Source organism: Mytilus galloprovincialis, chromosome 5 (assembly GCF_965363235.1).
Source record: "Mytilus galloprovincialis chromosome 5, xbMytGall1.hap1.1, whole genome shotgun sequence".
Classification (NCBI taxonomy): domain Eukaryota; kingdom Metazoa; phylum Mollusca; class Bivalvia; order Mytilida; family Mytilidae; genus Mytilus; species Mytilus galloprovincialis.
This window is the reverse complement of record NC_134842.1, coordinates 13405192-13423821: the sequence shown is the minus strand read 5'-3', so window position 1 is coordinate 13423821 and position 18630 is coordinate 13405192. Positions and strand designations below refer to the sequence as shown.

Here is an 18630-nt window from a genome sequence, read left to right as displayed (position 1 = left end):
ATTAAATAACTTAACTTAACTTCAATTTCAATTTCTAAAACACAAGATGTCATAGTTTTTGTATTTTCCCTCATGTTTTAATGTTGTCTTACTTTCTATAAACCTGTAGAACTGACGGAAATTCTTGACTTTTGTCTCTGTAGTGTCATAAACTTTTATAGTTTCTGGTCGGTATAGCATAAGTCCGGGTAACAAATGATTTTACACTTGCTCAAATACCAAAAATTCAGATATTTCTACGTCTTTTTCTGTTTTAGTTGACAAATTCGGGATAGAATTGACAATCTTATGAATGTTTACATTAATGTAATTTTTTTTCGGATAAAATCGTTTTTCAAAAATACTATAACATACTTCGATAACGTGTCCTGTGAAATTTACCAAAAGGACTTTTTGTACCTTTTCGCATGGACTGGCTCATATTATAGTTCGTTTCTGTGTGTGTTACATTTTAATATTGTGTTTCTGTTGTGTCGTAGTTCACCTCTTATATTTGATGTGTTTCCCTTATTTTTAGTTTGTAACCCGGATTTGTTTTTTTCTCAATAGATTTATGAATTTCGAACAGCAGTATATTGCTGTTGCCTTTATTATAGAGCATTGAGGACCCAAAATTCCAAAAAATTGTGCCAAATACGGCTAAGGTAATATTTGCCTGGAATAAGAAAATTCTTAGTATTTCGAAAAAATCATTCTTTTGTAAACAGGAAATTTATAAAAATGACCATATAATTGATATTAATGACTGGGCTGGGGATACCCTCGGGGATGAAACATTATTGTTATGCACATATACACTTTCATGGTACTACAATCTGTCCATACCTATAATTTGGCATTGCACGTCTTTACACTAAATACATTAGATATTGGATGTATACTGATTGACATTTTAGACACATGATTTTTTAATAGTTGTTTTTGGCTTTGAACTAGCTGTCAATTATAACTTAGAGTTCTCGCAGATCTGTACTTCTTTCTTGTGTTGTTTGGGCTGTTAAATACCCTGCTACGTCTCGTCGATGATTTTGTTAAATGTTTTCTGTTTTGTATCGATCTGATGAGTTAAGCCCTTTTCACCTGATTTTTATAGTTTGTTCCTCTGTTGAACAATGACGCCACTGTCCTAGGTTAGGGGAGAGTTGAGTGCTCTCAAACATGTTTAAACCCGACACATGCTTTATGTGTCTGCTCCAAGTCAGGAGCGTGTAGTTTAGTGGATGTCATTGGTTTATGTCATATTCATTTTTCATAATTTGTTTTGTAATAAATTAGGCCATTAGTTTTCTCAATTGAATTGTTTAATTTTCATGTCGGGGCCTTTTATATCCGACTATATGATATTGGTTTTTCTCATAAATGACGGTCATACGGTTGCCTATAATTATATTGTTTACATCCACTGCATTTGAAATTTGGTGGCTACCTGATTGATTCATTAGCAATCATACCACATGTCGTTAGTTTTATATTCAAGTAATTCTGTTAACCTATATGTGGCGTTGCAAGGTTTGAAAATCAGACATCATTGCATGATGACAAGAAATGAAACAACAGGTATTTCAACAATTTGAACACATGTTATTCCATTTACACAAGCGTTCAGGAGATAGATAACTTGCCTTTTATGCTGTTGTTTTTTCTATGGATGGGTTGTTGTCTCTTTGACACATTTCCCATTTCCATTTTCAATTTTATAAACAGTTGCTCCTTTGTGAATGTAATAGATATAAAATGAAAACATAGTGTAATACAACATGTTTATATAAATATTTACAACACACTGGTCTTAGATCTTTAGATATCAAAATTGTCACCAAAACTGTAATTTTACCGATTTTTTCCTATATCTATTTGTGAAGTTTTGACAGAATGTAGCAAAATCGATGCATGCATAGGATGAGACTTTATTCCTACCATCGCATCATGTCGCGTTCCTTTTGGAGTTTGTGCGTTTGTTTGTTACCTTGATTATCCCTACCATCGCATCCTGTCGCCGTCCTTTTGGAGTTTGTACGTTTGTTTGTTACCTTGATTTATCTCGTCTTAGTTCAATGAATGAGATTTGAACATCGGTTAAATACTGTCGGTCTTATTTTTAGTATTTGATATTGTAAAAGACATCTTTTAAAACAAGCATTATGTGAGTATTGCCTTGCAAAACATAGCCCCTACCGGTTACAAATTCATTGTACTGGAACAAAATGCTAACTTGATATATTACAAGTCATGTTGTAAACTATTTAACAAATATCTAGTCAATATCTTCAATAAAGACTAAATAAATGATATTGCGGAAACGATGGTTCACAACACAATACAGACAAAGTAAAGATAGAACAATAAAACCCAGTTTAATACCTGTGGTTTATTCTTGTGTGGAGGAGTAAGCAGTTCCTTTTTCACATATCTCACCCTTTGGTGAAACGTTTTTCCCTTTGTGTAATATGGTAAAATATGGTAAAATATACAGTCGAGGAAATCATACTATAGCAATCAACATTACATTAAAAATGCCAGGTTCAACGAAAAATAAAGAATTGCAAAAGGAAAATAAATGTGTAGCCCATGACAAACTTTGTAAATTATCTGCGTTTAAAATATAGTACAACCCAGATTTGGTGTAAATAAATAATTTAAAGATTTTATACTTTAATTTTGTAAACATGTACAAATAAAAATAAAACAATTGGATAAAAAGGGATAGGATCCTTCCATATGAGCCCACAATGATCTTACAGGTTAATATGAACTAGTATTCGTTTTACTGTAAAAAATCTGAAACATGCACTCTTTATAGTTTGGATGCAAATTTGATATTTAAATGATGAAAGATTGATTGTACAATGTAAGGTAGATGAGGTTAACACGCTTAAAACATGTTCACAATTTGTTAATATATACAAAAAGGTAATTTTCGTTCAATCTTTAATTATCGTGATTCCGCGTTTCAGAAAATTATTCGTCGTGTTTTGTGAACGTTCTTTAGATCATATATATTCTTTTATGACAAGTTAAAATAACATTGATTAAAGATAAGGTTCTGCAGAGATTTCAGGAAATGATACTTTTATATACATTTATTATACAGTAATCATCGTCTGTGTTCATAGCAAACAATGGACGACAAATCGACAGGACTGACGTCATATAATTTTAAAAAATCTTTAAGAATCGTTGGAAGTGTTAACTTGTCGATAATCGGAAATACAGATGTATCTTCATTTACGGATCTGATATGTTTCCGAATTTGTGTTCGAGCAAGGTGCTTTAACCTTTGCGTTCTTCCAAAGTCGTTCACTATTTGATAGTCAGTTTCACTTTTATAGTGATCATTTTCATAGCGATTCATATCAGATACGGTAAGATTATATCCAGCAGCTAAAAATGTTGCTAAAAATGTCTTTTTTTCAATACAGTAGTTCACTGGTCGATCGGAAGGGCAGTGTAGCCCTTGTTGACATAAAACATCTCTAAATTTGTACAAGTTCGGATCAACTCCATGATGTAGTAACATTATTGCTGTAGTACAAATAAACCACGGTTCGCATATTTCTAAGGTAGTTGGCTGATTTGCTTCATAAACCTTGCCTCTCCTGAAATATATAAAAGAAAGATATAATTTTGAAATTATTTAGAAACTACGGCTCTACTCCCTCAGACAAAGATGATCTCAGATGGTTCTTTTACAGATTTTGCTTTCAAATATTCGGCATTGAGCGTTCCTAATGAAGATAAATTCAGAAAAGCGTTGCGGACTCATCTATAGCGAGTTGTTTTATTTTTAGAATTGAAATAAAGAGACGGAAATTACTAATATGATTATAATACAGATCCTGTGTTTTCGCTTCGTTTTCTGACCTTGATTTGACACTTATTGTATAAGCTTACAATAAGTGGAAATCCGTGTAAGAAATAAACCAAATTACGCTTCTAACTTATTTAATTCTTTGTTCTGCAACTTGTTCTAGGTGCAAATATGTTTTATGTCTCAAGTATATTTCTTTGCATATAGGCAAACTATGTTTTGATTGTTACCTCTGATTTATTTGTATATACCAAATAAGGCTTCTTTCTCTCTTCAAAGATGGGCGTGATTTTTTCGTATTGGTATTTACATGTTTTTCTTACATTTTATTAATTTATTCACGGTTATTGCGTTTGTTTGTACTGTCACGTAGTGTTGTCAATTTCAGCGATATCTTTTAATATTGCCATTTAAGCGGAGGGTTAGGCTAAATGAAGGCAATAATAGTACACCGCTTTTCAAAAGTCATAAATCGATTGAGAGAACACAAATCCGAGTAACAAACTAAAATCGACGGAAACATAACAACTCTTAGAGGAAAACAATGGAACAACATTAACACTGAGGTGCAACAAAAACAAACGCCAACATACATAGAAACAAACTATTTGATAACAACAAGTCGCATTGTATACTCCAGTGCGATCGGGACTTAAATACAAAAACTGTTAGTATATTCAATTCCGGATTCAAATCGTCCGTGTATAATTTTCTCCTCTCTCCGTAGTACATTCCCAATTCTATAATTAGTTATCAAAGGTACCAGGCTTATAACCTTGATTAAATGAATAAAATTTAAGCCAAACATCTAAATACCAAAACGAACTTACTTTTATTATATGTTAATTTGAAAAACTCGACAGAACTACGTACTAAAAAAAGCGTATTCCAGAAAAAAACTTACCCTAAAAAGAGACATGGTCCCCAAGATGTAGTGTTAAGTTTAACGCCAGCGTTTAAATAATGCTCGAGTACTTTTAAAAGCATATGTGGACCACAGGAAAGTCTTGTAAATCCAAAATCCTGCCATCTACTCGGACATGTTGGATAAATGATTGCATGTGCGTCAGGTGGTTTCTGTAAATTGATATCTTGTGGAATTCCCTGGAATTTGTTAATGTCCACTCCTTCAAAATTGTATACTACATATGATTTTAATGTATGACTTTGTAAATGTCCCCATATGTTGGAAGAGTATTTGGCAGAATAAGAACAGCGAGATCAAATTAAGTAATGTAGAAAATATAGCCGTTTTATTGTAGTTGCATATAGAGATAATTAGGCAAAGACTTGTGACCATCGGATGTACCAAAGAGGTAGATACCATAACATGGTTTATGTATAAAAAATATGGAATTCCGATTATAATACTTCAACGTCAAATAAGACCATTATTTATTATTAAGGCAAACATGTTTTGCTGGTTGAAAATATAGATAGCATAATCTGTTGAAATGTAGGCTAATATATTTTACAGTCGTTCCCAAGTCGGGAATATGACAGTTGTTATCCATTAGTTTGATGTTTTTGAGCTTTTGATTTTGTCATTTGATTAGGGACTTTCCGTTTTGAATATTCTCGGAGCTCGGTATTTTTGTGATTTTACTTTTTCCCATATATTTTTCTCTGCAATTTCTGTACGACTGTCATTCGATTTGCTGAATATTTTCTACAGGTACTTGGGTACAGTATTTTTATGTCATATATGTTATATGCTATTCTATACCAAATACCTTACCAACTATGCTGGTCTTGCCTAATTTAAAAAAAAATTCAACTCTAATATAAAATCCCAATTTAAAAACCACAAGTACAGTTACTGGACGCCATCTTGTGTAAAACTTAAAGTTACGTTGAAAGTGCAAAGTACACTTAAACACATTCATAAGCTTTGAAAATAACCAGGATATTTTATTTGTTTTACCTATCTCAAAATTCAGTAAAGTCTAGGAGACCACTAATGATTTTACTTTCGGTGGCTATTACATGTATTAGTCAACATCTAAGTCAGTGTACATATAGTATTACATTTTGTTATATTGAATCGTCAGTTTCTCTACATTCTTAGTGCAATTTTATGTGGTGTTGGAAACATTTCAAAGATAAGCATAGTTCGCATAAAACATCACGATCAAGATACCTATCTATAACAATCTTTTATAATAGCCATGCATATTTGTGTAAATTGAAAACTGTACATTGCAATTGGAATAACTACCACTCAAATGATAGGTATTTGCAAACTTAGGAATAGAGAAAAATTTAGAATTCAAAACTACGCACAGATTGTGAAACAACTCTTTCCAAAGAAGACATTTTAATTATTTATCTCCAGTAAATATGAAATAAAATGAATGCCTTTGTAACTTTTACTTAAACAAAAAGGCGGGGGCTACAAAGGGGATATCTTAACTCCTAGGTCGAAAATCAAACACTAAACTCCGAATTATATACCACTTACCTGCATCTATGAGAAGTTTTACAATGTCGACGTTACAGTTGTTCGCAGCATAGAATATGGGTGGCGCGCTGTTTTCATAATTTATATGTTTATCTCCTCTGGCAACTAAATTAACATCTGCACCTTTCTTTATCAATTTTTTAACAAGTTTAACATCATTCTTCCTGAAATGTCAGTTCAATTAGAGGTAAACTGTAATTGCTAAAGATTCAACAAACTATTTAGGATTTACATCATGTTTTTATTCCCTTTCCAACATGTATTTCCTGATCTCTCCTTTGTTTCACATAATTAAGCACGATAAAAATCTCTCGTCTTTTTATTAAATACCTGAACCTAAAACATCTTCAAAAAGAATGATGTATAGCCGTTTTTTGAACCGTTCGACTAAACAATTTCTAAAGTATTAGGAAGCACACCACAGTTAGATGTGTAGCTTCGGCCCCTGTGGATTTTTCAAATAAAGTGCTAGTGTGCAATAAAATTCATTTGTGGATAGCTAAAATCAAAATAGCCTTCATAGTGGGTTTAAAGGAACATCAAGATTGTGTAATTTATGTATTATGGGATGTTTTCTGTATAAGAGTCCGTATTTGCATATCCATACAAAACATTTGTCCGGCAATTATTGTAATGTTTTTTCCAACTTTTATTCGCACGAACTTTAAGTTGAAATTTGACGGAAAAAAAAAGGCGAAAGACACCCATGTTTTACATGTTTTATTTGATCATGTGGTAGATTAATGACAACAGTTTCAGAAAACGTATCACTCAAAGGCATTGAAGTTCTATTTTACACCAAATTTGGGGGGAATATGTGACATTTTCACGCCCCATTTTGCAATATGTTATTGTAAATAAATGCAGATTGTTGCCATGGATATACAAAAAGGAAATTATATTTCACCATTTTAACTTTTCAAATCAAATCAATGGAAGATACTGATAACATACACATATATATGACGTAAATGCAAACTAAAACCCTATTCTCTTCACTCAACAAATATTAAATTGAGTTTGTTAGATTGTTTTACCAATCCTTTTATTGTGTACTTTTGTCCATCTTACATTGCGTTCTGCTTTGCAATTTCGAGTCTTTTACATTCATTACTGAATTCGAAGTTGGAATTATATTGATTATGCTCCATCTATTAAAGGAGATGATAAAACTTCAGCAGCACCTAATTTTAAGGTTAAATGTTTCATATTTTATTCAATATGTGTATGATTGAACCTATGCATACTTCAAAATAGTTACAGTGTAATAATTCATATTCAGTAATGAGATAAATCTTTACATGACAAAATGAAACTACTTTGTCAAAATTGTGAGTTTGCTAATAAACGAGGTGATTTCAACTTTGAAATTATTAACTTCCCTTTTCAAAGCAAAACAACATATGCTTTACAGCATCGTATGGCGTTTACATATCTCAATTGATACATTACACTCGGGCATGTAACTATATATATGGACCTCATTAGCATGGCTTCTTAAATAAAATTTGGTCCAAAGGAATATGGAGTAAGGTAGACTGAAATCGACTCTGCATTAAAAAAAAATCCATTATTATCACGAATTCGTTGACTGATACGATATATATGTGTCTCAAACCTAGCGACATAATATTGCAGTTTTCCTTGTTTAGATGCTACTATAGTCGTCTAATCTATCATGTTACCGATTGTGTTCTATTTTCTGTGGTGGCACTTTTGGTGAGTGGGGATGTGCATGGCTGCTGATTCATGCATAGAAAGAGATTATTATCCTGTCGACAAAGGTCTCTTTGAATAAGAAAATGTGATATGTGATATGAGTGCCAAAGACACATCTGCCCATCCAATTTACAATGTTTAAAAGGTAAACAGTTATAGGTCAAAGAAGAGACTTCAACACAGAGGCTTGGCTAACATCGAACAGCAACATATAAAGAGTCCCACAATGACTAGTGTAAAACAATCTCGCTCATGGTTTATTACCATGATTTGTATTCTTTCATAAGTTTTATTAGCAAACTACTGGTGCCTTCTTTTGATATCATCAGTTAAGTATGTTAGGTTTATCGGCTAACTACTGGTGCCTTCATTTGATATCATCAGTTAAGTATGTTAGGTTTATCGGCTAACTACTGGTGCCTTCATTTGATATCATCCGTTAAGTATGTTAGGTTTATCGGCCAACTACTGGTGCCTTCATTTGATATCATCAGTTAAGTATGTTTAAAAAAAATACAAAGCTTCAAGGTGAATTAAATAAGGGGAGTACATAAAACCTGACCAATCAAAACGCTCGACTATAACATCCAACGTATGACGGTATATCCAATTAGTACTTACAAACAAGCGATTGTTAATGCTGTTAGATCAGTATGTTTTGTCCATCGACGAACCTCATTCGGAAATCGTATCGTTTCAGTCTTTACTTTCATAGTAATTGTCTTATCGACATTATTGCTGCCTGCTGTAAGAAAGCAGAAAGATTCATGGTAAATGTTAAAGAAATGAGTTTACAAATCCTATATAAAAAAAAAATGTTTAAGCCACTATTTACAAGATGAGTTCCTAATATTTTAAAACATGATAAGGGCTTATTTGAAAAATACGCCGAAATTGACTTACTATTTTTACAAAATTCCAAGTCGTTTTGTTTCTTCCTTCCGTTCTTTTTCCAGAATTGAAATGTGAGTTGATACAAAGGAAATTAAATATTTTCAGAAATCGTATAAAATTGATAACCTGACGATCTGATAAGTCAAGCCTTTCCAACTGAGTTTGAATAGTATGATTTTCTTCTATGCTTTAAGCCAACTGTTTAATTTTTTGGGAAGAGTAAACAAACTTATATAATACCGCAACATTTTAAAAGACAGAGAAAGCAAAAAAGTTAAGGGATTATATATAATCTAAAATTTTCAGGGATTATGTATAATCACTAGAAAAAACGTCAGGGATTATACAGAATAACTGAAATGATACTAAAATATATAACATATTGAAATATATTTAAAAAAAATGTTTTGATTTTAATACAGACTTTATCAGTAATAATATCAAGCAAGCCCTTTTTAATACTGACTGTATCAGCATTAATAATATCAAGCGAGCCCACACGGGCGGGTTGATGAAGTCAGTATGAAAATATTAAATGGCATAATGATTATTCTTTTTATCGTATTGTTTCAGCATTTGTTTTTAGGTTGAGAATATAAAATAAAATGAAATTGTTATCAAAACTATTAATTTTATGCGTACAATCATTTTGATATATGTTAATGTTATGCACAATGTTTTAAAAATAAACATTTTATTTACAAACTAAATTTGGATTGCATCTACTATTACACATTTGCCCTGCTTTTTTACAGGCATATCTATCAAATTCACATCTGTTTTTACCACAATATCAACATTGATAAAAACCTTGTTCTCCAAATCGAATCAGATTTTACGGCACGTCTCAGAGAAATAGAGTTTTCAGCACAAACATCTGTGCCCATGCCGAGCTTATCTGTTAGTGACATAATGATGTTCGACACTTGAATGAAATATAAAGGGGAAAACTCATCACTTAAGATTCACATAGTAGATCAGGAATGAAAACTGTTTACTTAAAATAGTTTCAAGGAATAAGAAAAAAAATGATAATTTGTCTATGTTAATTTGTTTCATCATCTTTGAAGCGTTTGCTTATTGATAATCCCTGAAATCATATTAGGGAATTTGTAGAATAATAATTAAAATTTTCAGTGATTATAGAAAATCACTGATCATTTTCAATGAATCAATAGAATCACTTATTATTTTAGTGATTCTACATCAGGAATTCTACATGATCCCTGATTATACAAATTCACTGTAACATATGCACATGTATTATGAATACAATATATTATAGGTTTGTGTAAAATGTAGATGTAACATGCAATTATGAAGAAGAAAGTAACACATCTGATTTTGTATCTTACAAATTTGCCAAGCTGTCTTTAAAGCTGTACGTTTAGAACATGTTACTCTATCGGAGCTGCACCAACTTTGTCCCATATTAACAGCAAGCAATTTTTTCCTGAAAATAAAAAAATAACGACAACAGGTTCATAATCAATGCTGCAGTAAAAACGAGATAGCTTGTATTTTGATTTTTTTAATTCGAACAGTTTGTAATACAATACAACCATGGATCTGTTGCACAATCGAAGTTGTAAAATTTATTTATAAATGCTTACTCTACTCGTATAAGACGGTAGACTTTGACACCTTTTTGGTCAAAATGCTTTGTGAAGAACAACTGTTTGGTATATACGACTAGGGGAAACCACATAGAAGAGGTAACAAGAAGATTTCACGCAAAACAGTGCAGAAGTCACGACCATATGCCTTCACTAGTTACAATTTATACCTAATTTTAACATTTTTGGAAAAAAAGAGAGTATCTAAAAAAGAAGATGTGGTATGATTGCCAATGAGACAACTATCCACAAAAGACCAAAATGACACAGACATTAACAAATATAGGTCACCGTACGGTAGTGGTCTTATTTAAAACTGAATAGATTAATTTATGTATTTCCAAAAAAATACAAGATGCAATAATGAAAAGTGAAAGTTAACTCAAAACCTTAAGGTGGTACCTAACATTTTCAGTAAAACTAATTTGGCTCGTTTAATTTTAATAAAATTTTGACAAAGTATTTACTTTGACCTTTTAACAAACATATAAAAAAATTAAAACTTTGAACCAACCGTTTTGTCAGAAAAAATACACTGGTTATATAGCAGTTTGACAAGCACCAATTTTGATCATTAAGAAACTTTATATTCCCTTTACAACACGACGCAATTAAAACGTTTAGCTGACGTTACATAGTTATCTCCCTGTAATGTTAGGTACCACCTTAATCAGTTGTTTCTTTTGTAATTTTTTTGATATATTATTATAATCAAACTTGCCTCCATAAGTATGGAAGCTTTCAAATAGAATTACCACTACATTCTCTTCGGCGATAACATTGTGCCTAGAAGCTGTTCAGAACCCGAATTTGTCATTTATTCCCCTCTCTATAACTTAACATCCTTATGATATATAGGAATGATACAGGAATACGTGTTCATAGACTTGCACTATCTGATTTTAATGTGTGGTTATTCAGAAAGTAACAAATCTCCAATTGGCATCTTTATTTTAGAAAGTTCAAATATAATGATTTAACTTCGGGGTTTTGTCCTCACCTTCAATATTTGCTGAAATCTTGCATAGATAAAAATGTAAGATTTGAAATATTAGCAGCATCTGAAAAAAATATTACAAAAAAGTTATCACATCCGTATGTTTACAGAGATGATTCTTATAAATTACGTAAATTTTCATACAAGTACGATTCTTTAAAACTTGTTGATCTCTTGAATAAACCATTCTAAATAGGTTATCAATTCACAACTGCAATCATATCTTTAACTGTTGTTATTTTATTGCTTCTTTAAAAATTGATATTGTTATTAACATAACACACCGAAGTAGATATTGGGTGGTGCAGAACCGATCAGCAGGATAGAAGAGAATAGTATCATTGATCGGGTGACAGCAGCTAGCATTGCATCTTCCGTGGCCATTAACAAGATTATCCCTGTGAATCGTTGTTTGTAGTTCTCACATATATCGGTCTATCAAGTCTACTATTCTTCCATTGTTTATAGATATAAGAAGATGTGGTGTGAGTTCCAATGAGACAACTCTCAATCCAGGTCATAATTTGTAAAAGTTAACCATCATAGGTCAAAGAACGGTTTTCAAAACGGATTCTTGGCTCACACCGAACAGTAAGGGCTCCTTAAAAGACTACTGTAAAACCATTGAAACGATCTTATCATAACCATAGAAACTAGAAACATTTATGAACCACATCAACAAACGACAACCACGTATGTCGTTGTGTTATAAAAAAAGGGGGACAGATCTTCTCAATGTGCTTTTGGTCTAGTACTGATTTATTTATAAACATAAAAACAAACTTCATATACTATAGTTTCATGAACATAAAGACTAATTTTTATAGTTCTCACATCCTTTTAAGTTTAAATAATCAGCCAAGAATTTCATCATTTTTTGTTCATAACATCATTAACCGAGTGTTAACCTTACAATTCTTATTTCTACTCTGTTCTTTATGGCATTTTAACAAAACTTTCCCCAAAATATCTTTATATTTGGCCATATATTATTGCGTGGCTAAATCTTAATTATAAATATTTTTGTCGATAAATTCCGTATATAAAGATATAATTTAATTTTGGATGTAACGTGTCTTCTGATTAGCTGACGTTATTTTGTTATGAGCCCATAGACATAATTAAGTCATGTGACCGTGACGTCATCAACGTTTTTTCATGGTTTTCTACGGTTTAAAATGGAATTTAGAATTGAATATAAGAAATGACTGTAATATTTTTTCTGTCTATTCGAAATAACATAAAAAATGTGGTGCACACTGTTAAATAACATGTTACGCGCGTTATTCAGTGTGCACCATTTGTTTATGTTATTTCTTCATAGACAGAAAAAACATTACATTCATTCCTTGAATGTGTGTTTTTTTTTTTTTTAACATGTTGCAAATAAAATCATCATAGATACCAGGATTAGAATTTTATATGCACGTCAGACGCGCGTTTCGTCTCCAAAAGACTAATCAGTGACGCTCGCATCAAAAAATGTTTTTAGAGCCAAATGAAGTACAAAGATAAAGAGCATTGAGGATAAAAAATTCCAAAAAGTTTTGCCAAATACATCTACGGTAATCTATTCCTGAGGTAGAGAAACCTTAATTTTTCAAAACTTCTAAGTTTTGTAAACAGTTAATTTATAATTATGAACATATCAATGATAACTCAAATCAACACATAGGCGCTGACTACTGGGCTGGTGATACCCTCGGGTAAAGAAAATCTCCACCAGCAGTGTCATCGACCCAGTGGTTTCAAATAAACTCATCATACATTGTAGATACCAGGATTCAAATTTTATATTCACGCCATATCACTAATCTCTGTTAGTCAGACATGAATATGACTAGCTGTAGTATTTTTGCAGCATTCCCAGCGCATGCTTCCATCGAAAAAAAATCTCAGTTAAGATGAGAGACTACTGAGAAAGTGTCCAAAATGTCTAAAATTTGCGATTTTTCAGAATCCCCCGTTTTGACCTTTGACCGCAGTTTTAAAAAATCTGCATCCTTTTGGCACTCTACGACATGCCTGAATGAAAGGATATTATATTTATCTACAAGATAAGACAAAAATTAACCGTGAGGTATTTCGGTCCATTAACTTTTCAAATGTACCTTAATTGTCATCGTGATACCATCTTTGTTTTCTAGCTTGTTATGAATCTTACATTTCTTTAGTTACTTGTATTTACATGCTTCATATTGTTAAATCGGTGTCGAGACGTATGAAATCGTGCTTGTTACTTTAAAATTCTATATTTATGTACGTACTGACAGTGATTTACATGATTAACCTTGAACTGTAACGTTCTATTTTCGTGCACGTAATGTTATTGTGTGATTCGGCTTATAAAAAGAGGTTTTCCCATTGAAAACATGATGATGATTGAATTTGAACGGATCGTCAAAGAATCCAAGAGGTAAACAATACATACACTAAAATTACAATACAACCGTTTAGAAATATTGTACTTGATTTCCTTGTATTCTTTTTTATTATTAATGATATATTAGTAATATAGTGTGATAGTGACCTAATACGGTATATATGGAGTCGGTAAATTCTATATGGGGTGAGAGCGAAGCTCGAATCTCCATATGGAATTTATTGACCCCGTATATATACCGTATTACGTCACTAGCACACTATGTAACGAATTTATCTTACCGACTATCTTAACGTGTAAAATTTAGACTTGTGGTCTATCAAAATGAGCAAGTCATTCTTCAATACTGTTAGCATTAAGAAACTACTTCCATTGATTCTAAAATAAATAACCAACGATAACAACGTGTGAGGTTTAAATGTGTTTAATGAATTTATTTCAATCTTAATCATCAATTTCTTCGTCTGTTGAAACCTTTAAGATTTTTTCTCAGTTCCGTTTTGTTTTTATTAAGGGATGTAACACCACTACTAACCGTGTATGAAATAAGCCCCGCCTCCCTACTACCTAATATGGAATATAAAGGGACGTTACTCCACTACTAACCATATATGAAATAAGCCTCGCCTCCCGACTAACCTAATATCAAATATACACGGTCTTCACGCGGACGCTTTTAACCAATCACATTCCTAGAAATGTATAGGAGGTCAGATAATTTCTGATACCTTAAATAATAGTTTAGTTATTACTTGATTTAGAAAACCTGAGACTATTGAATATCTAGAGACCAAAGATATTTGTTTAAAATATAAAATTGACCACAATCTTTACAACTATTATAGGAACAGACAAATTTAAAACGCAAAAATGATCAGCATTACTAGTTCTACAAATAAGTCTGAAAGTCAAAATCGTCAGTCGACTTCTCATGAAAGTTATCGCCCTTTGATGATGATTTTTTGTTTTATTTTGTTTGCGTTTTTGCCTTATATCTTAAAAATTATAATAGACAGATAGAAACTGAAATGAGCAAAAATTATCAGCACGACAAGTTCTGTGATTAAGATAATATATGGAGGAAATCGTTCAATCTTCTTATTGAAATTATTGCCCATTGATGAGGATTTTTAAAATTTTGTGGCGTTTTGTCTCATCCCAGTTTTTGTCACATAATATCATCATATCATCATGTCTTATTCTATTTTTGTCAAATAACGTAACTATAAACTGAATAACCAGGTTTAACTCACAATTTTCTTTTGAAAATGCCTGTACCAAATTATGAAGGAACACGAAAGTTAATCTTTAGTCGTTCAACTGGTTGATATAGTCGAACATACACACATATGGTTTTGTCAGTGTGTATGCATTTTCCCACTTATTGAATTTACCTTGGACGGTTCGGTACTTTTGTAATTTATTTTCCGACTGGCGGCTTGCCTAAATAATGAATAATTGTTAAGAATAAGAAGTGTGGGTGTGTGCTATATAAAATTTACGTATACATACCTATTCGTCAAATGAAAAACAAAATGATGATAAATACTATTTAACATGTGTAATAATGAACACAAGATGTTTATTTCATTTCTAATTTTAGATAACACAGGTATGGCTTAACAGTAACAACGGCGGAAACACTTGAATTATGATTATACTGTTTTTTCACAATTGTTTATTTTGTATAATCAATCCTTTATATTGACAACGATGCGTGAACAACACAGACATAACAGGCAAAAATGTCAAAAACAGGGGCACAATAGTCAATATTGTTTTATAATCCTAATCACTAAAAAAAGATATTTAACAAAGAAGCACAAAATGGCATATAGACCAAGCATATTAGCAAAATCAAAGAAAAGCATACACAAATTACTTTAGTACAATACCACAATGTATATAATATTGGTATAAAAATATTTTGTTTTTATTAGTAAATTTAATCATTACTAAACATTATTGTTATACACATATGCACTTTCATGGAACTGCAATCTGTTGATACCTTTATTTTGGCATTTCACGTCTTTAAACTAAATCCATTGGATATTGGATGTGTACTGATTGATATTTTAGTGTCTTTGACCAAACTAGCTAAGGACATTTTTACCTCATGGTAGATTGTGGTTTGTCATTACGTCGTCTTATCTTTTAATTACCGAACGAGACTTATTTCCGATTGTGACTGTTTTGCTGAGGGTGAATTCGCATTGTCTATCCCAAATTCATGTGTTTAGTTTGATGTTGTATTTGTGGTTCTCGTCGGATTTTGTCAAATTTGTTGACGTCTTTTCTATTATATTCATGTGTTATGGTAAAGAAAATTAATCAATCTACAAATAAGTCTGAAAGTCAAAATCGTCAGTCGACTTCTCATGAAAGTTATCGCCCTTTGATGATGATTTTTTGTTTTATTTTGTTTGCGTTTTTGCCTTATATCTTAAAAATTATAATAGACAGATAGAAACTGAAATGAGCAAAAATTATCAGCACGACAAGTTCTGTGATTAAGATAATATATGGAGGAAATCGTTCAATCTTCTTATTGAAATTATTGCCCATTGATGAGGATTTTTAAAATTTTGTGGCGTTTTGTCTCATCCCAGTTTTTGTCACATAATATCATCATATCATCATGTCTTATTCTATTTTTGTCAAATAACGGAACTATAAACTGAATAACCAGGTTTAACTCACAATTTTCTTTTGAAAATGCCTGTACCAAATTATGAAGGAATACGAAAGTTAATCTTTAGTCGTTCAACTGGTTGATATAGTCGAACATACACACGTATGGTTTTGTCAGTGTGTATGCATTTTCCCACTTATTGAATTTACCTTGGACGGTTCGGTACTTTTGTAATTTATTTTCCGACTGGCGGCTTGCCTAAATAATGAATAATTGTTAAGAATAAGAAGTGTGTGTGTGTGCTATATAAAATTTACGTATACATACCTATTCGTCAAATGAAAAACAAAATGATGATAAATAATTTTTAACATGTGTAATAATGAACACAAGATGTTTATTTCATTTCTAATTTTAGATAACACAGGTATGGCTTAACAGTAACAACGGCCGGAACACTTGAATTATGATTATACTGTTTTTACACAATTGTTTATTTTGTATAATCAATCCTTTATATTGACAACGATGTGTGAACAACACAGACATAACAGGCAAAAATGTCAAAAACAGGGGCACAATAGTCAATATTGTTTTATAATCCTAATCACTAAAAAAAGATATTTAACAAAGAAGCACAAAATGGCATATAGACCAAGCATATTAGCAAAATCAAAGAAAAGCATACACAAATTACTTTAGTACAATACCACAATGTATATAATATTGGTATAAAAATATTTTGTTTTTATTAGTAAATTTAATAATTACTAAACATTATTGTTATACACATATGCACTTTCATGGAACTGCAATCTGTTGATACCTTTATTTTGGCATTTCACGTCTTTAAACTAAATCCATTGGATATTGGATGTGTACTGATTGATATTTTAGTGTCTTTGACCAAACTAGCTAAGGACATTTTTACCTCATGGTAGATTGTGGTTTGTCATTACGTCGTCTTATCTTTTAATTACCGAACGAGACTTATTTCCGATTGTGACTGTTTTGCTGAGGGTGAATTCGCATTGTCTATCCCAAATTCATGTGTTTAGTTTGATGTTGTATTTGTGGTTCTCGTCGGATTTTATCAAATTTGTTGACGTCTTTTCTATTATATTCATGTGTTATGGTAAAGAAAATTAATCACCGCCTTCATTTATTAGATTTGATTTTGTTCAAGGTAATCTACGATAATTTACGTTTGAAGTTGGATTCAAAACAAACTGGACATATATATATTATAGTTAATTGCTATTAACAAGTATTTCAATGTGCATTGTGTTTAAATGTAAAATCAGTATTTAGTCCTATTATAATGTTAAATAAATCCTAATTCTATCTTACTTTTGAGATATAGTTTTTCAAATGTGACGTCATTTTTGTGATGTTTCAGAAATTCAAATGTGACGTAATTTTTGTGCCTTTTCACCACTTCGTATGTGACGTTATTTTTATGATTTTTTGCGTTGAGGCCTGGACTAAGTCAGGTGTGTCTATTTTTCTGTGTTGGTCTTTGCATTATGTATTCGGGTTTTGTTTTCTGTAATTAGTTAATACTTCAGTTTCATTATGTATATCTTTTATATTCATTTGATAAAATTTACTGTTTGCACAGCATACATTGTTCTAAATAATAATGATGTTCTTATCCCAAGCATAAAAACATAGCCGTATTTGACACAACCTTTTCAACTTTTGATCTTCAGTGCTGTACAACTTTGTACCTTTTTTTTTTACTTTTGATGTTTTATATCTAGACGTCACTGGTGGGTCTTGTGTGGACGAGGCGCGTTTTTGGCGTATTGAATTTTAAACCCGATGCCTTTTGTTATCTATTAATCATGTGTTTCTTTGTCTAATACGTTCTCCTATTTATTTGTATTGTAGTCCTGTAATATTATGTTGTCATTTCAATGTTATATTTAACATTGTCATTAAAGTGCGAGGTTTGGCATGCCACAAAACCAGGTTCAACCCACCATTTTTATCTTTAAAAATGTCCTGTACCAAGTCAGGAAAATGGCCATTGTTTTATTATAGTTCGTTTCTGTGTGTGTAACATTTTAACGTTGTGTTTCCGTTGTGTCGTTTGTTTTCTCTTATATTTGAGT

The 18630-nt window shown here is 31.5% G+C and overlaps 1 protein-coding gene across 3 annotated transcripts in view; it reads right to left on the bottom strand.

Annotated features, from left to right (window-relative positions):
* The window catches only part of LOC143075192 (uncharacterized), an 80242-nt gene extending 64792 nt beyond the window's left edge, over positions 1-15450 (bottom strand). Inside the window, exons 1-6 of one of the 3 annotated variants that reach the window (XM_076250533.1) lie at positions 15391-15450; positions 10238-10335; positions 8610-8733; positions 6270-6433; positions 4713-4935; positions 2640-3596 (exon numbers count right to left, since the gene is read on the bottom strand). In XM_076250533.1, coding sequence (XP_076106648.1) covers positions 3095-3596; positions 4713-4935; positions 6270-6433; positions 8610-8733; positions 10238-10335; positions 15391-15437 — 1158 coding nt within the window. In that variant the 5' untranslated portion in view covers positions 15438-15450 and the 3' untranslated portion in view covers positions 2640-3094. Of the gene's footprint in view, positions 1-2639; positions 3597-4712; positions 4936-6269; positions 6434-8609; positions 8734-10237; positions 10336-11498; positions 11660-15390 lie in introns of those variants that run through there. The other 2 variants (XM_076250535.1, XM_076250534.1) reach the window with 2 other exon arrangements.
* Positions 15451-18630: the final 3180 nt, after the last annotated feature.